This window comes from Convolutriloba macropyga, chromosome 7, assembly GCF_964194025.1.
Source record: "Convolutriloba macropyga chromosome 7, txConMacr16.3, whole genome shotgun sequence".
Taxonomy (NCBI): domain Eukaryota; kingdom Metazoa; phylum Xenacoelomorpha; order Acoela; family Convolutidae; genus Convolutriloba; species Convolutriloba macropyga.
In genome coordinates this window covers 27,490,991-27,514,929 of record NC_134474.1, presented here as the reverse complement: position 1 = coordinate 27,514,929, position 23,939 = coordinate 27,490,991, and the positions used below count along the sequence as shown (strand labels likewise).

General features: G+C 33.3%; 1 protein-coding gene across 1 annotated transcript; it reads left to right on the top strand.

Annotated features, from left to right (window-relative positions):
* The first annotated feature begins 5,410 nt into the window (after positions 1–5,410).
* LOC142342997 (uncharacterized) lies at positions 5,411–23,520 on the top strand. The gene is made up of 4 exons (XM_075394678.1): positions 5,411–5,523; positions 10,466–10,584; positions 20,241–20,347; positions 23,150–23,520. Exons 1-4 carry the CDS (start codon positions 5,452–5,454, stop codon positions 23,518–23,520), a joined length of 669 nt encoding a protein of 222 aa, XP_075250793.1. The 5' UTR covers positions 5,411–5,451.
* The last annotated feature ends 419 nt before the right edge of the window (positions 23,521–23,939 follow it).

The window sequence follows — 23,939 nt, the reverse complement described above, 5'->3', positions numbered from 1 at the left end:
CGTGTCTTTAACAAGTAAAAATTCAGTTTTACCAAAAGGCTCGATCAGGTATTGAATTTTAGGTTCAATAAAAGATTTGGGTTGCTGGACTAGCAATTGTTCGAACCGGTAGATGACATTTTGTTTCTCTCTCATAATAAAAGGAACTTTTAGCAGAGAGAAAAAGTTCTTGTGTTACTCCGTGATAATCGTGAATAATAGTAGCTGACCTTTTTGAGATTTAGAAGTTTCCGGTGTTCCGCTAAAAAATAAATGTTTGCCTCTGTGTCTCTCATGAACTTCAATAGCCGTAAACACTTCTCCAGGTGACGTTTCTTTCGCTTCTATATTGTACGTTCTTCGTCAAAATATTCTGCCCTCCTCTCACGTATTAATATATTCTTTACAGGCAATTGAGGTTGAAGTACATCGTAAACTGAACGAAAATATCTTCGCTAATTCAATCATAAAGCTCTTCAAGTGACCTAAGAGATAATTGCAATGAACTTTCGAAACCATTCAAACTGAAAAGGTGTACATGCTAATTAGCGTTGACTCCAAATTTGTTGTTAACTGAACGCTTCTGCGTTATGGAGAACGAACGAAAGAGGAAAGCAAACCGCAAAATTGATTAGAGGAAAGCGTTTTGTCAATATAACATTATTCCATTTCACAATTCATAGTAAGCAGATCGAGTAAGCTAACACTCATGTGTGCGGAATTATTGACATAAATGCTATGAAAAAACTGGCCAGGAAGGATCTTAAGAGGTTATTTGCGCTTCCATCTGTTCCCAAAATTGAATTGAAATCACTAATTGTTCCGACCCCGCCTGAGGGGTGAGCAACTATACACTCAACTATGGTTTTTTTGTTCAAACAATTTTGACCGATCAATATATTCTTCCCAGAGAGTTGTGAGAGGTATTATTAAAAAGCTCGTCCAAAGTAGAATATGGAATAAAAAAGATTTTCTCAAATTTCGTTTTCTGGAGCGAGTTATCGTGGTTTAAATTTTTGTTAATATTAGACAGGTTTGCAATGGTTTTGTTCACATTTTCCGGACCGTTCGCCTAAAATTTCGTCAATTTTGCTAAAATATGGAAAAAGTTGTTAAAATAAAACTGTTGATTTTGTTTTCAGAGACAAGAAAATCTTGTTGAATATTTTGATTTACTTTCGTTGGCTAAGATTTTGCCGGAAGCACACAGCCAAAAACAATTAACACAATCTTTGCAAAACTCCAATGAAACTAGTCCTAAGTGCCACTTTCACTTCCATTGAGAGTAGTTTTGATGTAAAATTTTGCCGTTTTTTCCTAACTTTATCATTATAAAAAACACAGCATTTTTTGATATTTTAACTAACAAATTATCAGGACCTAAAACATTCGAAACAATTAAGTCTTCTTAATGAACGAATAGCAGGGCTGGTTTTGGTCTAATTTGGGATTGTTACAATCCAAAAATAATTCAGATTGTAATCAGTCGGACTTTTTTTTTAAAAAATCGATCCTTTTTATGTTAATTAAAGAATAGAAGAATTCGAATCAATGCTCAATGCTGATAGGTCCAATTGGCTTTCCAAGCAGTTCTAAATTGATGTATCTAGTCCCTTTACTCGAAAGATTTTGGTTCTTTTTATTTTTTAAAATAGTAGATTTTTATTGAAACAAAGGCTTATGGAACCTTGCCACAATTTTTCTTTGAATTCGCCCAACTTTTAGCGTAGTTTCACCAAAGAAAGAATAATTCTTCTTCTTTTTCTTTCTACTGTATTGAAACTTAATCTTTTTAGGTTTTACCTGTTAAATTATGGTTTTCTGGCGTTGACACTACTAGATTTCAGTTTGTTTTTTTAGACGTTGGCCCATTTTTCACTTTTTTGTCACATTATCACATTACTGAAAATACACATTTAACTTTATTGATGTTTAAAATAAGAGAAAATTGAACATAGTTAAAGGTATAAATTATGGTTTAAAAGTCTTCGACACCCCTTTCGCGAAGAATTTAACTGAATTTTTCCTATTTGTCTTTAAATGGTGTGTTTACTTTGTCTTTATTAGTCCAATGAAAATTCCTGAATAATAACAGGTCTCATTGGATTTTTATGGGGGAGAATGAGCCAATATTGGGATTTGGTTAGATAGCTGATGTCTTTCATGACTTTGAAAACAATTGTTTTCAAAAATAAAGAAAATACTTTTTAGCTTCGAATTTTTGTTCTTTATGTCAATTTGTTACCTAGTCTCCTTAATTAAGGGTCTAATATGAAGTTACTCTCCTCGAGGGAAGGTGCAAGCGTACAACTTCCGATGTTTTCAAAGATTTCGTCATGATTTTACTGGCTTCGACTACTGGCTTAATTACTGTTTTTTTGTCTAAACTGTTCTTACTGTTCTTTTTGTAGACGTAAAACATTTTCTGATAACTTACATGTATCAATTGCTTCCTTTGGACTAACAAAAGAACCTATTTATTATTTTTTTTCTAGCTAATGGCTTTCATGACTTCAAAAATAATTGTTTTTGAAAAATACAAAAGCATTAATTAATTTTATTGTTTTTCTCTTTTTTTGTCTAGTTGTATCCTATTCTCATTAATGAGAGGTCACCGACCACAATATTGCGGTTCAAAGAAAGCTTAGTTGAACATAATTTGGGGGCAAAGTCCTGCTTTACGGCTCCGACAGCGTTTTCTCTCAAACTTTATTTGAATTTTTGTTTGTCGTCTCTATTTGTTGTTCTTTTTTTGTAATCGCATAAAGAGTTAAACAATGATAACAGGTCTTTATGCCTTCCTATAGAGACCATTAGGATCATAAAGGTATTCCAATTTTTCAATTGCTATCTACTGAATTTCATTACTTTGAAATTAAATGTTTTTTCAAAAAAAATAAGCCGTTTTTTCGTTCTTTTTGTCCAATTGTTGCCGAGCCTCATTATATATGTTCCCAATCGGTTCCATATCTTTTCTAGTGAAGTAAAATTTTTTTTTAATTTCAGTTTTTTATGACGCTATTTTGACTTGTTAATAAGTTCTTTTTTTAAAAAAAATTGACATAAAGTTTTGGATATAATCAAATTTTGTTGTTCGATTTTGCTGTTCGTCTTGACTTGCTTTCTTAATTGTGGCTTATCTAATCGATTCAAATACGGCATTTTTTATTCCTGAGAGTTATTTTCGTTGCAATCGATCTTTTTGTTCGTACACATTTTCTATTCAAAAATACTGTTCCTCGTTTAATAGGCATTTATGCCAAAAGTGTAGGCATTTATGCCGTTTAATAGGAGTTTTATGAATATTTATCAAATTTATTTAAAATTTACAATAAAATGCTTTTCGGAGTTACAAATTTTTTTAATTTGATTTTCTGATTTGCAAATTTTTACAATTTATAATTTAATTTCTCATTCTACAATTTCTCATTTATAATTAACAGCCCGACAAAAATGCTGCAATTCAGTAATTTGAGTCAAGGAACTGTCAGGTATGAATATCTAGGTGGAGCAGAATTCCAGCTTGATCATTTCTTTTTCTCGAGAAAACGATAATAACAGGTCTTTATGCCTTCCTATAGAGACCATTAGGATCATAAACGTGTTCCATTTTATCAATTGCTATCTAATGATTTTCATTACTTTGAAATTAAGTGTTTTTTAAAAAAAAATAAGCCGTTTTTTCGTTCTTTTTGTCCAATTGTTGCTGAGCCTCATTATAGAGTGGTTCCATATCTTTTCTAGTGAAGTAGATTTTTTGTTTAATTTCAATTTTTTGTGACGCTATATTGACTTGTTAATAAGTTCTTTTTTTTTAAAAAAAAATTGACATAAAGTTTTGGATATAATCAAATTTTGTTGTTCGATTTTGTTGTTCGTCCTGACTTGCTTTCTTAATAGTGGCTTGTCTCATCGATTCAATACGGCATTTTTTATTCCTGAGGGTTATTTTCGTTGCAAGCGATCTTTTTGTTCGTACACATTTCTTTTTGTAAAATAATGTTCCTCGTTTAATAGACATTTATACCAAAAGTGTGGATGAGTGGGGTCGGAAGTTTATGTGCAAACGCACATTACTGAGCCTCCTTGTTATGACTGAATCGCGGCCTAAAATATCAGACGTTCTTAGAAATTGCCAAAAAACCTGACACTCTGAAGAATTCTGAGCGCATGCATTCGGCGACGAAGATTTATAAAACAAAAAATACTTAGATAAATTTGATTACTTTCTGGGATAATAAATTGAGAACAGTCCGACAAAACTGTTGCAATTCAGTAATTTGAGTCAAGGAATAGTCAGGTTTGAATATCTAGGTGGAGCAGATGTCCAGCTTGATCATTTCTTTTTCTCGAGAAAACGATATCTCTTTTGCGACGAGAAAACGTATATCATCAGTAACTTTTGTCGAGCAAACGTTTTTAATGGGGTATTTGAGCTAATCACGGTATTTTTGAGCCAGTTATGAATAAATTTTTTTAAGTAGAGGGAGGTGTCAATTTGGCTCGCATTTTCCACCAAACAATTCAAATTGTTCAAAGCAACAGTTCTGAGATGATTTTTTTTCAGCAAAAAGGACTTAGTGCTCATACTTTTTAGACCATAATAATGATTTAAAAAAAAACGATGGAAAAATTTTTCAAGCCACGATGAATTCGATTTTGAAATGGTTGGTGCAATTCTCTTCTGCTAACAATGGCCAATATTGAATTAAGAGAATGTTATCAATGCTTTTCTTCATTAGTCTGATTTTAATTTGATTTTAAGTTATCAAACCTGTTGTTTTTATTTGAGATAGCGTTGAGAGTTTCAATTCCGTCCAGTTTGCTTCAATATTTGCAAATTGTCAAACTGTAAATACAATTTTGTGAGGTTTTATAAATATTTATCAAATTTATTTAAAATTTACAATAAAATGCTTTTCGGAGTTACAAAATTTTTTAAATTGAATTTCTACTTTATAAATTTTTACAATTTCTCATTAATTTGAACATTAATTTTTTTCTGCCATTGCTGCTGTAAAGTTGAATTCCATTGTCAACAAATAATTTAGTTTTTTTTTGGAAAGCATTGCAGTGTTGATTATTCTTATATATCTTGCGTACATACTTTTGATGTTTTTGATGCTTAATTGATAGAGTGGAGAGAGGACTTCGCAGTTTTTGGAATTTTTCCCACAGAAATGCCCCACGAAATGGAGAGCTTTTTAAACTCGGTTTCTCTAAGACAGAGATACGATGGCCAGCTTTTTAAGATCTGGGTTATTATTTTTTTTTGTTTTTGAAGCAGCTCACGCCTTTGAAAATTCTGTTTTGAACACGTTGTCAAATTTTACAAAAAAGGATTACTCTACTGTGCTTATGCTTAATAAGATTGTATATTTAGTTTGACTTCGAGCTAAACTTTCATTAAGTTATTTTTTGTGACGTGAATAGTTTTTATATTAGCTTATAAATTCTTTGGTTCTGACTAAAATGGTTGAACACGTAACAAGATACCTTTCTCTTTTTGTTCTATTTGTTATGCTCTCACTCGAATTTGCCAAGGTTTGTAATTTTCTGTTTGACATGTACGTATTTTTTCTTTAAAAGTTGGGCATAGGAATTTTTAGTATTCTCCAAAAAGAGATCTGTCCATTATGAATAATATAATTGCAAGAAGTAAACGTGACTTGATTATTGGCATGAAATAAACTACAATTTAGATTGGACAAATGACGGGTCGAGATATTGACACATGAAATATCCTGGGCAATCGAATTTGTCAAAAAAGAGACAGTGTACGTTAAAAGTAAATTGGAAAGTTTTAATTGACTTTGGGGGCAAGGTCGCTTCTTTTTGAATATAAATGTTGGCCCTTTAAAATTCCTTCACCGAAAGTGTTGTCTTCGATAATGCGTCAAATATGTTTGAGTACTTCAAATTCCTTATAGTTTTAGTTCGACCATGTAGACTCATTAAGTAAAGAGTTTTCTAGACAGTGCGAAAAACTAATCCTGATTAAAAGATATGAACTTTCTTACCCAAGTTCAGAACAAAAATTAATCTTGCAAGATCTTGCAAGACGGAGTTAATGTTGCAAAAATCTTGCAAGACAAAACATCGTCTTGAAAGAATTTTGCAAGATTCATGCAAGATTTTGCAAGATTAACTTCTGTTCCCAGCTCGGTATGGATATTTTAAATTAAACGCGCTCAAAATTTTGAATATTTAGAAGAATTTGAAAGCTTTTATCGCGGAGCGTAGTTTTTCTCTGTGTGAATTGAGCTTTTATTATAATGTTTCCTTCTTTACAAGAAAAATAATGTAGCTCCACACAAGGATAATTTAGCAAACATTTATAACCCACGTACCTGTCAAAAACATGAACGTTTAAAATTTGCTATTTTTGCAGTATTCACAAATAGTTCTGAAAAATTCGTGGGTGACGTGGTTATGCCAACGGTTAGTCAGTAACTATTAAAACTTTTTACAGCCACCTAAACTTTATGTCTAGTAAATTTTTATTTTTACGAAATATCGTTAGCTGTGCTTAAGTTTACTGTGGTTTTCTGCATTTCATTTGATGCTGCAGTTGAGTTATTGCTATACAATGCTCCAAATTTAGTCGGGGCTAGGAACTATATACTACCTGTACTTTTCTGTTAGGCCAATTTTTGTTGATTCAGATCTCTTTTTAGAAGCAAAAGTGGTATCATTCGAAAAACGTTGAAAATATAACTCAATTAATGTAAAAAGGTTTTCACTGTTTATTTTCTCTAGGAAAAATGTTTTTTAAAACTAGATCTTCTTTTCAAAAGTACGCTAGTAATTGGGCTACTGAAAAAAATGAAAGAAATTCTTGAAACATAATATGTATTAAACACAAAAATTATAATTCTAATATATACTAGTTTTAAAAAATTGCTTGAGTAACACGACAACAGATGTGCTAATGAATGTCTAAATACAAATCCAATCGAACTTAATTACGCTTTTTGCGCCTTTTGCCTACAATTTGATATCGTTTTTGTTTTCTTATTATAAATTTTTTGTACATAACAAAAAGTACAACGATAGGTTTCAGTCATAACTTAGAAAATAGCACCTAAGATTTTCACCTAGTAAAAAAAAGGTAGATTTTGAGAACCTCAAAATTGTATAAAATTATTTACTTTCGTATACATTTTGTTCTCTCAATTTTCAAAAAGGGGTTCAAAACTTCATCGTAAAAAAACGAAATTAGTGTGAATTGGAATTGAAGTTAATTTGTCGGATTTTGCGCAGATCAAAGGTTGTTTTTTTCCTCACGTTTTTGTCAATTTGATGAATGATTGTTGATTAACACACCGAAAACTCTACATTATCGTTCATTCCAAAACATATTAAATTTTATAATTTTCTGTTTGTATTTTCCGAAATGCTGCCACGCATAAAAAACAATCTTTTTCAAACGAGAGCTCTTTGTTAGTTCATTTTATTGGTTGACTATTTAAGTGTCAGGATTTGTGGATATTTTGAAATAAGTGACAACGTGAAATCAGTATTTCAATGAATTTCAAAATGGCAAAAAAATTCTTCTTGATTTTTTTACAATGTTGTCTTATGTTGTCCTGATTTTATGAAATTTTTCGGATGTACGGGTTGGAAATATTTATGCGGACACAAATTATCAATCTTTTTTGTAATTTACATTATAGTGCGGAAGTTTTAACAGTCTTTTACTGGAAAGAGGGTCAAAAAATACGGTTTGAATTCAACAGAAAAACATTTTCTCTTAATTCTTTGGTTTAATTGCTTTTTAGATTAAATTAAATTTTCCATCTCAACTTGCAAGAGTCTTGCAAGATCTTGCAAGATCTTGCAAGATTAAATTCTGTTCCCAAACCGGTATGAATATTTTAAAACAAACACGCTCAAAATTTTGAATTTTTAGAAAAATTTTCAGCTTTTCTCGGAGACCGTAGTTTTTCACTGTGAGAATTGAGATTTTATTATAAAATTTTCTTCTCAACAAAAAAATAATATAACTCAACACAAAGATATATCAGCAAACATTTATATCTCAGCTGAGGTAACTCACGTACCAACTTCTGCAGCATTCAGAAGCATTTATCGGAAAAATTTGGGGTTGAGGCGTTTATGGTTAGTCAGTAACTATTAAACTACTTTACAGCCACATAAACTGTCTGTCCACTAAATACTTTGACGAGTTGTCCTTAGCTGTGCGCTTACCTTTACTGTGGCGTTCTGCATTGTTTTTGATGCTGCTGTATAGTTATTGCTACAACCCTCCAAATTTATTCGGGGCTAGAAACTATATACCACCCCTATTTTTCTGATAGGCCAATTTTAGTGGATCTACATTTTTTGTGAGATGAAAAAGTGGTATCATTCGAAAAAATTTGAAAAGTGGATCAATTATTAAAGAAGCTTTCAATGTTTATTTTCTCTGGGAAAAAAGTTTTTGAAAACTGTTTTTTTTTTTCAAAAACACCCCGTTAATTAGTTTTAAATAATTTCTTGAGAAACCCGAAAATGCTTTTTGTCTATCATAGGAAATTCAATGAGAGGCTTCGGTCGAAACTTAGAAATTAGCAGATAAGCTATTTACCTAAGAAAAAGAAGTTTGATTTTGACGAACTGAAAATTGTATATTTTTTTACTTTTGCATATTTTTTTCTTTCAAACTTCAAATCGGGGTTCAAAATTTTAATCGTAAAAATTGAACTTAGCGTGATATGGAAAAGATGATAAGTTGTCGGATTTTGCGCAAATCAGAAGTTTTGTTTTTTCTCAGGTTTTTATCAATTTGTTGAGGATTATTGGTCAAAACACTTGCAATTCTATCATAAAGTTCATTCCGAAAAACTTAAATTTTTATAATTTGCTGTTTGTGTGTTCCAATTTGGTGGTTCGCAAAAAAACACTCTTTTTCAAACGAGAGCTGTTTTTAGTTCTTTTTATTGGTTGACTATTCAAGTTTCAGAATTTGTGAATATTTCGACAAAGCAGTAACTAAGTGTAGCTACTTTTTCATCAAAAACATGCTCTGCATTTTTAGCTCAGTTTTTTTTCAAGCTGGTCTTAGGTTAAGTCTGTTTCAAGATGATCAAATGAAATTCCCAGAGTTTCCCAATTTTTTGAAAGTGAGTTCTTTTTCCTTGACTTCGCTTTCTATTAGAATATGTTAATTTTATGTATGTGACCTCAACGTTTACGTAATTTAAAAAACTGAAATTTAGTCAGGTTGCGGCTTTTAAGATGACATCAAGTCTGGGGATACGATAATAATGTCAAACATGAATTTCAAAATGGCAAACAAATACTTCTTTATTTTTCTTAAAATTTTTCTTTTATTGTCACAAAACCCCACATTCAAGCGGTTTTTTCATGAAACAGCAAGCAGAAATCGAAATTATTATGTAATGTTTGTTTAATCTGGTATCGTATTACAAGGAATTTTCAAATATAATTTTTTGGCAACGTCATCTAGGTATAAAGAGGTCTTATGTTGTCATGTTTTTATGAAATCTTTCGGCTGTACGGATAACAAATTTTTATGCGGACACAAATTATCAATCTTTTTGTAATCTACAGTGAAGAGCGGAAGTTTTAAAAATCGTTTTCTGGAAACAAGTTCAAAGCGTAACATTTAGAATCAACACTCAAATATATCTTTCTCTTAATTCTTTGGTTTAATAGTTTTAGACTAAACGAAAATTTTCGAGCGCAGCTGATCAATATGTGGTATTGATTAAAAAAATGTTTTCAAGGAGAAATTGGTCTTGGTCAATATTAACACTCAGAAACCATGAGCACGAATTCATCGTTGAACAATCTCAATTTGAACGAGGAATCACAATTTCAATTCAAGACTATTCGTAAAAGACTTTAACTACATTTTTTCTCAAATAACTTACAAACGCCTTTTAACATAATATAATATCCCAGGTTAAGGTCCCCGACCGAAATGACTTCAGTTAACAGACACTAGAGCGCACACCTGTTACTACTGTGCTCACAAATACATGGTCTGATGGTCGCGCTCTGATCAGATGCAGACTAAAGTGCACTTGAGTCTGATCAGAAATGAATGAGCAGGTGTGGGTCTCTTCAGAAGGGAGTTCGAGCGTAATTTAATCAGACCATAAAGCGACGTTGGGTCTGAGCAGAAGTAATTTAGATTGCCCTTCGGGCGAAGGGCAATTGGATTGCCCTCTGATGACACTCAATTTTTGAGTGTGGTCAGAGCTGTATTCAAGTGGACTTCGAGCGCAGAAAAAATTTCAAACGGGAGCTGAGTCCGATCAGAGGTCAGTTCCTTCTGCATCGGCCTGATCACAGATAATTTTTGCCTGGGACCTAGGATGGTCTGATCAGAGTTGGTTTCTGTCTGGGACCTCAAGCTGGTTATACTCCCGCACCTGAGTTGATTATTCTCTGACCCCTTAACAAGCCCCCGAAGACCGCATATTTTATATTGGAACATTTGTTTGTTGATGTACAGGCAGGTTCACTGGGCTGTTCTGCAGACTGGGAGTGCGAGTGGGCAACAATTTACCTGAACAGCGATCAGGGCACTGAGTGCTGTGACCATGATGATACATGCAGCAAAAACTGCACTGCGTAAGTCCTGAAGCATTATTGGCACCCCCTAAAACAGAAACGTCAGATTTTCAGACCCCTGTGTCAGACCCCTGTGTCAAACCTGACCCCTGCATTTTTTGTTTGAGGATTCTTGCAAATGAAAGATGACATCTGAACACGGAGGCTCGGTAATGTGCGTTCGCACATAAAGTTCCGACCCCCGCTCATTCGCTTTTTTGGCATAAAGGTCTACTAAATAAGGAACAAACTGTGTATGTAAACTGTCTAAAAGATCGCCTCCAACGCAGATCAGAGGACTAAAAAATGCCGCATTAGATTGATTATGTCAGCCATTATTAAGAAAGCAAGTCAAGACGAACAACAAAATCAAACAACACTAACAACAAGCATTATTTACATCCAAAACTTTGTGTCCATTTTTAAAAGAAAACAAAACTTATTAGCAAGGTCAATATAGCGTCAGACAAAAAAATGAAACCAAACAAAACAACTTGTACCTCACTAGAAAAGACATGAGACCACTCCATAATAAGGCTCGGTAACAATTAGACAAAAAAGAACAAAAAACAGCAAAATGCACAAAAATGAACAAATTGTTTTTAAAAATTGCATATAATTTTTAAAAACAATTAGTTTCAAAATAATGAAAACCATTAGATAGCAATTGAAAACATCCAACATGTTTATGATTAAATACGCTTCCACAGGAGAGCATTAAGACCTGTCATTTTTCAATTTTGAATAGGGTTACAAAAAGAACAACAAATAGAGACAACAAACAAAAAGTCCATCAAAACTTGCGAGAAAACTCTGTCGAAGCCCTAAAGGCATATTTTGCCCCTCAAAATATATTCAATTGAGCCCTCGTTGAACGCCAAAAATGTGGTCTCTCTTTGATGAGAATAGGTAGTAAGTACACAAAAAAATGCAAAATAAAGTATTCATTTTGTATTTTTCGGAAACAATTATTTTCAAAGTCATGAAAGCCATTAGCTACAAATTGAAATAGTTAAATTGGTTCGATTATTCGTCCACAAGAAGCGCTTGAGACCTGTAATTAATCAGAATATTTCTTACCTCTACAGAAAGAGCGTCAAATTCAGTCAAAGATTAAAAGTTAGTTTATTTCTTTGCAAAAAACCTGTGTCAAAGCATGTAAAATGAACAACTGTTAAAAAAGTTTTTTTTTAGAATCCTTTAGAGCAATTGTTTTCCAAGTCATGAAAGCCATCAGCTATCTACTCAAATCAGAGTATAGGCTCATTTTTTTTCCATAAGAAACAATGAGACCTGTCAAAATCCGGGAAACTTATACGAATAAAAAGACAAAGTGAAAACTACAGTTCAAGACAAATAAAAAAATCAAGTAAATTCTTCGAGAAGAGGGGTGTCAAAGCCGTTAATACCATAATTCATGCCTCTAGAATTTATATGTTCAATTTGTCCTTATTTGGAATGCCATAATGTAATATGTGAAATTTAAATAAAGTATTATTTTGAAAAAAACGAGAAAAAGAACGTGAAAAATAGTCCAATGCCTAAAAAATAAAATTGTGAAGTCTAGTAGTATCAAAGCCAGAACACCGCGCAATAACTTAACGCGCAAACAAAATTAAGTTTTAAATCATTGGAAGAAATGGAAGAAGAAGCACTCTTTCTATACTGACACTCAGCTACAAGTTGACGAAATTGAGAGAAAAATAGCGACAAAAGTCAATCAGCCTTTTTAAAAAAAAATCAAATATTTATCAAGATAAAACGACCAAAATGTTTCAAGTGAAGAAACTATATACATTGATTTGAAACTGCCGATGAAGCCAATTAGATCTATCAACACTAAGCCTTAATTTGAACTGTTCTTTCTGTAACATGAAAAAAAAAGCAAATTTTTTTTTTGAAAAAACCCGAATGATTACAATCTGATTTTTTTTTTGGATTGTAACAGTCCAAAACCAGCCTTGCTTTGGATGTTCGTTCACTAAGAACAGTCAATTGTTTCGACTTTATTAGGATAATATAATTTGTCTGTTAAAAGATCAAAAAATGCTTCGTTTTTGATAATAATAGAGTATAATTAGCAAAAACGCCAAATTTTTCATTCCAGAATACCCTTAATGGAGTTGGATGTAGGAATAACTCTCTTTGTAGTTTTGAATGATTGTGCTAGTTGTTTTCGGTTGTATATTTCCGGGAAAATCAATCAAAGTGGATTACAGAAGCTTATTTCGGGAAATTTTTTGATGAAAAAGGCTGAATTTTGAGGTATTTAGCCAAAATTTTAGCCAAATAAATTGAATTAGAATATTCAACAAATCTTTTTTGTAATTAAAAATAAAATCAACAGTATTATAGTTAACACTTGTTACATACTTTAGCAAAATTGACGAAATTTTAGGCAAAAAAATCCCAAGATGTGATCAAAAATAACCCAAATACTTACTAAAAAAGTTAAACCACGATAACTGGCTCTAGAAAACAAAATTCAGAGAACTCTTTTCAATTCTAAATTCTACGTCGGACGTCTTTTTAATGATACTACTCACAACCTTCTACGATAATTATATCAATTGGTCAAGGGTGCCTGAACAAAAAAAACCAATTGAGTATATAGTTCCTCTCCCCACATCAAGAGTGGTCGGAACAAATATAGCTTAACAAGTTGCAAGTTGAACAATATCTTGCTTCAATAAAGAGTTTCTATCGAAAAATGCATTCTTTTGCTTTGTTTCCTTGATAATCAAGCTTTTTGGCATGGTAATAAATTATTTTTCATTCCACATGTATATTAGGTTTTGAAGAACGCGAAATCGCTACATGAAATTTTTTGAAGAAAGAAGTGAACTTTAGTGGCGCAGAGAGTCGGCGTCATTCTGCCAAAAAATGTAAGAGTAGGGCTGTAATGTTAGGAACTATTAGGCAAAATCAATTCACTCTGACGTGTTTTTGGGCTGCATTGGGCTGCAAGGTGTTAAAATGATTGAAGAGTGGAAGGGTACCCCAGTCAACTTTGAATATATGTCTTGCAAATTTTTGCAAAATTCTGGTAGAATCTTGCAAGAAGATCCATTCCCGGAGATTGGTGCAGACCAATTCACCGCTGATTCGGTTTAGAGGCATTTTGTCTTTCCGGATGGGCAGTACTCTGTTCATGTCCCAATTGAAACTGGCTGGTCTTCATTTTCAAGTAAAATTTACTTATGAAAAAATTGTGTCCAGCCTAACTTTCGCCAACATGGTTTGCTTTATACGCGTTTCGAATTACCGCGTGGGTACTTGTAACATTTGATTTGCGTAGCATGCCACAGCCACTAAGCTAAATGGGCTTTGTGCTGGTTTTCGGGAGGGTCCTTCTGGCAACTTTAATCAAAGTGTGCCAAAGAAGCTTATTTCGGAAAACTTTCCAAGAAAAAGGCTGAATTTTGAAGTTTTTTCCTCAAACTTTAGCCAAATAAATTGAGTATTCAACGAAAATTTTTGAGAAACTTAAAATAAAATCAACGGTATTATTGTTAACACTTGTTACATTTTTTAGCAAAATTGACAAAATTTTAGCCAAAAAAATCCCAAAAAATGAATAAAAATAACCCAATTAGTTCCAATATTCAAACAAGCATAAAACATGAAACCTCGCTATTGGAAACGAAGTTTCAAAAACTCTTTTTTAGTTCCATATTCTACGCTGGACGGCTTTCAAATGATATCACTCACAACTTTCTACGATGGTTATATCGATTAATCAAAATTGTCTGAACAAAAAACCCAGTTGAGTATATAGTTCTTCCCCCACATCAAGAGTGGTCGAACAAATATGCCTTAACAAGTTGCAAGTTGAACAATATCTTGCTTCAACGAAGAGTTTCTATCGAAAAATGCATTTTTTTGCTTTGTTTCCTTGATAATCAAGATTTTTGGCATGGTAATAAATTATTTTTCATTCCACATGTATATTAGGTTTTGAAGAACGCGAAATCGCTACATGAAATTTTTTGAAGAAAGAAGTGAACTTTAGTGGCGTAGAGAGTCGGCGTCATTCTGCCAAAAAATGTAAGAGTAGGGCTGTAATGTTAGGAATTATTAGGCAAAAACATTTCATTATGACGTTTTTTTGGGCTGCAATGGGCTGCAAGGTGATAAAATAATTGAAGAATGGAACGGTACCCCAGTAAATTTTGAATAATTTTCTTGCAAAATTTTGCAGGATTCTGGTAGAATCTTGCAAGAAGATGCATTCCCCGTGATTGGTGGCAGACCAATTCATCGCTGAATCAGTTTAGAAGCATTCTCTTTTTTTGGATGGCCAGTACTCTGTTCATTTCCAAATTGAAACTGGCTAGTCTTCAATTTCAAATAAAATTTACTTATGAAAAAATATTTCCATCTTACCTTTGGCCAACAAGTTTTTCTTTATATGCGATTCGAATTACCACGTGGGTACTTGTAGAATTTAATTTGCGTATCATGTCCAACCCACTCATTTAATTGGGATTTGTGGTTGTTTTCGGTTGGATCATTCTGGCAAATTTAATCAAAATCTCTGGAAATTTTAAGTAATTAGTCGAAACTTTAGCCAAATAAATTCAATCAAAATATTCAATAGAAACTATTTTGTAATTAAAAATAAAGTCAACAGTATTATTGTTAACACTTGTTATATTTTTTTAGCATTATTAACAAAATTCTTGGCAAAAAAATTCTAAAAGCGATCAAAATAACTCGAATATTTTTAAGATTCACAAAAATTTAAACCACGATAACTCGCTCTAGAAAACGAAATTCAAAAACTCTTTTTAATTCCATTTTCTACGTTGGACGGCTTTTCAATGATACCACTCACAACCTTCTACGATGGTTATATCGATTGATCAAAATTGTCGGAGCAAAAAAAACCAGTTGAGTATATAGTTCCTCCACCCTCAGCAAGAGAGTTGGAACTAATATACCCAACCAAGTTGTATGTTGACGAATACCGTGCTTCAACAGAGAGTTTTTAATAACAAAAACAATTATGTGCTTAGTTCGATTTTCAAAAACATGGTTTGGGCTTGGGAATAAAATACGTTTCCATTCTACATTAGAATTAGAATTTGAACGAGAATTTCTTGCATTAATTTTTTTTGAGGAATCAATTGATATTTAGTGGAAAAGAGATTGGAAGTCATTCCGCACAAAAAATATGCACTGGGGTGTAATGTTAGGAATTGTTTAGGCAAATTCATTTCACCTTGACGTGTTTTTGGGCTGCAATGGTCTTCAAGGTGTTAAAAATTATTTAAGTGTGGGAGGGTACCTTAGTCATCTTTAAATAGTTGTCTTGCAAATTTTTGTCTCTGAGGTTGGTGGCAGGCCAATTCACTGCTGAATCAAATTAGAGGCATTCTGTTTTTCTGGATGACCAGTACTCTGTTCATTTCCAATTGAAACTGACTAGTCTCCAATTTCAAGTAAAATTTACTTATGAAAAAAGTATTTCCATCTTACCTTTGGCCAACAACTTTTTCTTTATATGCGATTCGAAATACCACGTGGGTACTTGTAGAATTTAATTTGCGTATCATGTCCAACCCACTAATTTAACTGGGATTTGTGGTTGTTTTCGGTTGGATCCTTCTGGCAAATTCAATCAAAGTGGGCTAAAGAAGCCTATTTCGGGAAATTTTTGATGCAAAAGGCTGAAATTTGAAGTAATTAGCCGTAACTTTAGCCTAATAAATTGAATCAAAATTTTCAATAGAAACTATTTTTTAATTAAAAATAAGGTCAACAGTATTATTGTTAATACTTGTTTCATTTGTTTTAGCATAATTAACAAAATTCTTGGCAAAAAAATTCTAAAAGTGATCATAAATAACTCAAATAGCTCTAATATTCACAAAAATTTAAACAACGATAACTCGCTCTAGAAAACGAAATTCGAAAACTCTTTTTAAATCCATTTTCTACGTTGGACGGCTATTCAATGATACCACTCACAACCTTCTACGATGGTTATATCGATTGATCAAAATTGTCTGAGCAAAAAAAACCAGTTGAGTATATAGTTCCTCCCCCCTCAGCAAGAGAGTTGGAACTAATATACCCTACCAAGTTGTATTTTGACGAATATCGTGCTTCAACAGAGAGTTTTTAATAACAAAAACAATTATGTGCTTAGTTTGAATTTTAAAATCATGGTTTGGGCTTGGGAATAAATTACTTTTCCATTCTACATTTAAATTAGAATTTGAACGAGAAATTTTTGCATTATTTTTTTTGAGGATTCAATTGATATTTAGTGGAAATAGAGTGGGCGTCATTCCGCACAAAAAATATGCGCTGGGTTGTAATGTTAGGAATTGTTTAGGCAAATTCTTTTCACCTTGACGTGTTTTTGGGCTGCAATGGTCTTCAAGGTGTTAAAAATTATTTAAGTGTGGGAGGGTACCTTAGTCATCTTTAAATAGTTGTCTTGCAAATTTCTCTCTCGGAGGTTGGTGGCAGGCCAATTCACTGCTGAATCAAATTAGAGGCATTCTGTTTTTCTGGATGGCCAGTACTCTGTTCATTTCCCAATTGAAACTGGCTAGTCTTCAATTTCAAGTAAAACTTCTAATGAAAAAGTATTTCCATCTTACCTTTGGCCAACAAGTTTTGCTTTATATGCGATTCGAATTACCACGTGGGTACTTGTAACAATTAATTTGCGTAGCAAGTTGTGACCAGTCAGCTAAGTGGGCTTTGTCGTAATTGCCTACATACTAGCTTAAGTAAAAATAGTCTGTATACTACTATAGTAATTGCCGGTTATAAAGGACATAAATAAGACCTTTTTCTGCTCAGACATAATTTTGGGGTGTGAGTAAAGTTGAGACTATACATGATAGAATTAGCGAACTCTGTGAACTCAACATAATCATAATGAAGAGAAACTGCACGCACATTAGGAAACTTAAAATCTTTCTGAAAGTGCAATGCTTCAGCACTGAGTTAAGTTTTTTTCTCGAAATGTGCCGGTTCAGTGCTGAAATTCTCAGGGTTCTCCTTTTCGAGACTCAAGTACGGGTTGTCTTGCGGAATTCTCTCCCGAAAATTTGAAAAATCTTGCAAGATAACCCTTCGTCTCGCTAGTTTGCAAATAATTGGAACGTGCTCGGACAGGACCAAAATGAGACGAGTTCTTTGTTTCTTACTACATTTTTTCTTTTTGAAAAATTTCTAAAATTCAAATTTAGTTTTGAATTTTCTGCTAAAAGACAAAACAAATAAAACATTTAAATATAATAAAGAAAACATGTTAGCAAACGATAGTAACAAATAATAATAATACAAATAATAAGTTTTTACTAAACGAAACATAACATTATGATTTCAAAAATTTAGAATGGAAAGTGTAAAAGAAACGCGTCAATTTTTTTCTAAAAAATACTATAGGTGTTTGTAGCGGTTAGAGGAACGGTAACATTGTTGCTTAGCTGGTTGAACTTCAGTTGTTCATTAATAAAACATAAAAACAATTATCTAATTTAGTTTTGTTTCAAATCATCTCTGAAAACACATTCACTCAACTTCATGATCAATATCTGTGCCAAAGGAAATATAATGCCCTGTAAAAAACCAACGAGAGCATGTCTCGACGGAAATGAACATGCAAGAATCTCGCAAGACAAGCATTCATCTTGCAAGATTATTCGCGAGAATCTTGCAAGATATACATCTGGTCTCAACTGGGGTAATGGACAGATTAAAATCATGCCCACCCTAGTTGAGAAGACCGAACAAAAACGACGCAAGAAATGTTCGGTATGTTCGGTTTTCTACGTAAGAAATGGTCGGCATGTTGGGTTTGTTCGGTATGATCGGTTTCAAATGAAACAAATTGTCGGTATGTTCGGTCTAGAAAGTAAGAAAGCTTCGGTATGTTCGGTTTTGCGAGATTCGGTATGTTTGGTTCGGAATGTAAGAAAGACTCTTACATTCCGTGTTTTCGGTATTTAAACATAAGAAATCGTCGGTATGTTCGGTTTTGGACGCAAGAAAAAGTCGGATTTTTCCAATGGGAAAATTGATATTTCTGTTTATAATGTAGTCAAACGTTACGATAGCGTTCTTTTTGCAGGAATTTCAAACGTACGTCTCAAACAAAAATTCTGGAAAAGTGTGCAAAACTCCTGAAAATTTTTCTTTAGCTCGTTGGCCAAACTAGTTATGCAAATATAAAGTTCTTGATTATTTTTGAATTTTAGAATGTAACATACTTGTTGAAAATTGATGAAAATTTTGTTAAATAATTCACTCTCACTGGGATTGGACATACTTTCTTGTAGTTTACAAGTAAGTTCTTTGACGGTTGGTTACGTTTGAAACAGAACGTGCCCACCGAAATTTCTTCCATGTTTATTCGTGGTAGGAAAACTCAAAATATGATAGTTCTTAATGTTTCTCTCAACGATACCGAATCTCTCTTACGTTAAAAAACGACGATACCGAATCTCTCTTACGTTTAAAAACGACAATACCGAATCTCTCTTACGTTAAAAAACGACGATACCGAATCTCTCTTACGTTAAAAAACGACAATACCGAACCTTTCTTATATTAAATACCGAACAAAAACGACAATACCGACGAAAAATTGTAAGGGCTTTCGTCGTTTTTGGCTAGAAAAAACCGACAATACCGACAATTTCTTACGTTTAAAAACCAAAGATTTCTCAACTAGGGCACTATTAAATCCCGTCATTCTCATTTGCAGCCCTATTCTTACTCCAAGGTTTTGGCTAGAGGGTTTTCCAACTCTTATACCACGATACTGATCAGGAAGAAATCCTCAAAATTCTTCCCATTGCAGCTCGTGGCAGCCCAATCTAATACGGTGATTTTGATCGAGGGAGAACCTTCTCCCACTGCAGCCCACTCTTGTATCCTTTTAACCCCTTAAAATTAACCTCTCCATCTTTCAATATTTTAATCCCGTTGACAAATTAATCCCTTTCGCTCTACTATATAAAATTGGGTGCTTGTAAGGAACGATGTTGAGCAACAAGTTCTCAAATATGAGGGAAAATTTTTTCTGAAAGAAAACTGAAAAGGCCAAAACCTAAGGTCAATATTTCACATGTTGTTCTGCCACTGAAGAGCTATTAAATCGGGAGTCTTTTCTGCAGAGATGCTTTTGAGTCATTTCTATATGCCCTGTCCATATTGTGCCTAAACTGCAGGAGTGGACAGGTCTGTGACTAGTCTAGAAGTTGAAAAAATTTAGGAGCATTAATCCCAGTTTTTCTCTGAGAATCGAAAAAACGAACTTTGACAACTGGTTCAGATTTGGTCAGTTTCTGTCCAAGAAAGATATTGATCAGCTAACATTTGCAACGGATTAACTTTCTGATGGCATAAAGTTTAAACACTTAGATGCAGGGAACTATTATATTGATGCACATACGACTAATCCTATACGATTAATGCATATACTATTGAGTGGTTTAAAAGATAAGTACCTAATCTTAATCTTACTGGAATCTTACTAAGCCTGTTGAAGTTAAAATACGGAACCTTAACAAACTATCACAGTTATCAGACAATCCGTTAAAGTGCGCAACACTTTGATCAGGAATCTAAAACTTTAACATTTAAAAAAAATGTTTTTTTTTTTAAATGAAAAGGTGGGTATTCATTTTGACTTCAGTCGCTTTTTGTAGGGAGCTAATTGTGTTCTACATACTGGTTATCCTTCTGCCTTGTTGCGGATGCTGCTGCATTGCGGGCATCGTGGCTTTCGTTGCATACAGGGTCATGAAAAGCGAAGGTTTGTATTCCATATTATTTATGTGACTGATAATCATTTTTGTGTGCTAATGACAAAATTCATAAACAATACGAACGTGGTAACCAACGTTTAGAAAGTTGCATATAGAGATTGCCCAGTAAGATGAGAAGCCATGGTTGATTGGTACATTTAATAGGCGAGTAAATTTAATCTGATTATAAGCCCTAGTCGAGACCGAATGTTTATCTTGAAGGAATCTGGCTGATTCTGGCAGAAAAAAAGTTCTCATGCAAATTCTGGCAGAAAATTGGTTATATTGCAAATTCTGACAGAAAATTGGTTATCTTGCATATTCTAGCAGAAAATTGGTTATCTTGCAAGTTCTAGCAGAAAATTGGTTATCTTGCAAATTCTAGCAGAAAATTGGTTATCTTGCAAATTCTAGCAGAAAATTGGTTATCTTGCAAATTCTAGCAGAAAATTGGTTATCTTGCAAATTCTAGCAGAAAATTGGTTATCTTGCAAATTCTAGCAGAAAATTGGCTATCTTGCAAATTCTGACAGAAAATTGGTTATCTTGCAAATTCTAGCAGAAAAATGATTATCTTGCAAATTCTAGCAGAAAATTGGTTATCTTGCAAATTCTAGCAGAAAATTGGTTATCTTGCAAATTCTAGCAGAAAATTGGTTATCTTGCAAATTCTAGCAGAAAATTGGTTATCTTGCAAATTCTAGCAGAAAATTGGTTATCTTGCAAATTCTAGCAGAAAATTGGCTATCTTGCAAATTCTGACAGAAAATTGGTTATCTTGCAAATTCTAGCAGAAAAATGATTATCTTGCAAATTCTAGCAGAAAATTGGTTATCTTGCAAATTCTAGCAGAAAATTGGTTATCTTGCAAATTCTAGCAGAAAATTGGTTATCTTGCAAATTCTAGCAGAAAATTGGCTATCTTGCAAATTCTGACAGAAAATTGGTTATCTTGCAAATTCTGGCAGTAAATTGATTATCTTGCAAATTCTAGCAGAAAATTTAATATCTTGCAAATTCCGATAGAAAACCTGAAAACCTGCAAATTCTGGCAGAAAAATTTTTCTCATGCAAATTCTGGCAGAAAATCGGTTATCTTACAAATTCTGACAGAAAATTGGGAATATTGAAATTTCTGGCAGAAAATTGGTTTTTTTTTGCAAATTGTAGCAGAAAATTGGTTATCTTGCAAATTCTGGCAGAAAATTGATTATCTTGCAAATTCTAGCAGAAAATTGGTTATCTTGCAATTTCTCACAGAAAATTGATTATATTGCACATTCTAGCAGAAAATTGGTTAGCTTGCAAATTCTGCCAGAAAATTGGTTAGCATGCAAATTCTGACAGAAAATTGGTTATCGTGCAAGATTCTGCCATAACAAGGTGTTATCTGGTTGAAGGTGTTGGAACAGCTGGCCATCTGCAATTTCTGACAGAAAAGTAGTTATCTTGCAAATTCTGACAGAAAAGTGGTTATCTTGCAAATTCTGACAGAATGTTGGTTATCTTGCAAATTCTGACAGAAAATTGATTATCTTGCAAATTCTAGTAGAAAATCGGTTATATTGTAAATTCTGACTGAAAATTGGTTATATTGAAAATTTTAGCAGAAAATTGGTTATCTTGCAAATTCTGAAAGAAAATTGGTTATATTGCAAATTCTGACAGAAAATTGGTTATATTAAAAACTTTGGCAGAAAATTGGTTAGCTTGCAAATTCTGGCAGAAAATTGTTTATCGTGCAAGATTTTGCCATAATCTGTCAGAACAAGGTGTTATCTAGTAGAACGTGTTAGAACAGCTGGCCATCTGACAGAAATTGGAGACGGTTGCATCTTCCAGTATAGTTTCAACAAAGTTTTCATTTACAAAAGTCAATCAAAGGGAAAATGGATCGAAATTTAGCATTTTTTCCTAACTTCTATGAAACCTTTTTCGCTAAATTTGTAACTCTGTACGATTAAATGGTCTTTTACGAACAGACCTTGGGGGTCAGTGACTTCCGTTGCGAGATTATTATCACGAATAACATCAACCTTACCTAAGGACAAACCTTATGTGACTATTTTGATAATAATTTCATGAAAATTAGAACTTGTTTACCATTTCACCCTGAATTTCATATTTTTTATGCAATTTCCTCAGAGAAATTGCTTGCTATGCATAAATCTACAAAACAGCCGTTGACAGCATCTTTTTTCGCTTTACTTTGGTGGTATGAGTAAAAGGAAAGATTAAACGTTTCCACTTTTCCCTAACCAGCTGATCAATCAGATAAAAGAATTCTAGATTTTTGACCCTGCATTGTTTGAGACAAATATTTGGCGTTTTGTTTTATCGCTTTATTGGAGCAACTAAAATAATCAATTTATGAAAACTTCATTTTATGAAAGTTCTGTGAATACAAATTTTTATATACTGCATAAGAGGAAGTTGTAAATTTATAGCTTTCTGAATTATGAGGTCAACTCGGACATGTAAATACCATCGTGGTTTTCATTTGATGATAGACATAAGTATCTTGAGAATCTTTACCTAAAATTTTTCTTTAAGTTTGCTCCTAACTGAAGGAAACGGAAATTGAATTCCCAATCAATTTAGATTACTTAGAGATCACAACTAAAGTCAAAAATAGAAAAAATTGCAACATTTATTTCAGCAGTTTGGACAACATTTCTTGTAATAAATTCGCAACAGTTTATCTCAACATTTTGATAGGCGTTTCTTGTAATTTTTGAATGAACCACAGAACCGGACTTTTATTTTATGCATAAATTAGGTGAACTGTAGTTATCCTTTTTTTCATAAAGGCAACAACCAAGGCGGCCTGGTCACTCGCTTAGGCAACACAGGCGTACAATACATGACAGGTGAACACCCCCCAAACTACATTTCCTCGCCTCCGCCTACATACATACCATACTCCTACGATACAAGTGGAGGCGGAGGATTCGGCGGAGGTGGAGATTTTGGGGTAAATGGAGGTTTTAGAGGAGATGGAGACTTGGGCGAAAGTGGAGGCTTTGGCGGAGGCGATGATGGATTTGGCGGTGATGGAGGCGGTGGAGATGGTGGATTTGGCGGTGGTGGAGGCGGTGGCGATGGTGGATTTGGCGGTGGTGGAGGCGGTGGTGATGGCGGTGGATGTGGGGGAGGAGGCGGAGGCGGAGGAGGTGAATAAATAAGACAACAAAGTGCCAGCTGGCTGTGACATGTGTATATAAAATGGATTTCAATGTAAATTAATGAAGGATTTTTTCAAAACTGCTTTCTGTAGTAAATTTATTAGCATTTGTACCAATTGAGTTGTAAGATCAGTTTTTGAAATACTCACCTGTTCAGTCAAGTTTATATCAATCTTCAAACTTTAAAATCTTTTTGAACTTTAATTAATCATTCGTTTGAACCAAACAACTAGATGTAAACACTAGATACCCGGAGAAGCCACCCAGAGTATTTCAGTATGAAAACAGTGTAAAACCAGTGACTGTTTTACACTTGTCCAATCTCTGCTCATGTCAATATAAAGACTAGCCAGTCTAATTTTCAGAATAATTTTACACCTATTTTATTATGGTCATTTAAAATACAATTTTTGCC

Coding starts and splice junctions, on each gene's coding strand:
- LOC142342997 (XM_075394678.1), top strand. CDS start 5,452: ATGGTTGAACACGTAACAAGATACCTTTCTCTTTTTGTTCTATTTGTT. Junction 5,524..10,465: donor TCTCACTCGAATTTGCCAAG/GTTTGTAATTTT, acceptor GTTGATGTACAG/GCAGGTTCACTGGGCTGTTC. Junction 20,348..23,149: donor CAGGGTCATGAAAAGCGAAG/GTTTGTATTCCA, acceptor TTTTTCATAAAG/GCAACAACCAAGGCGGCCTG.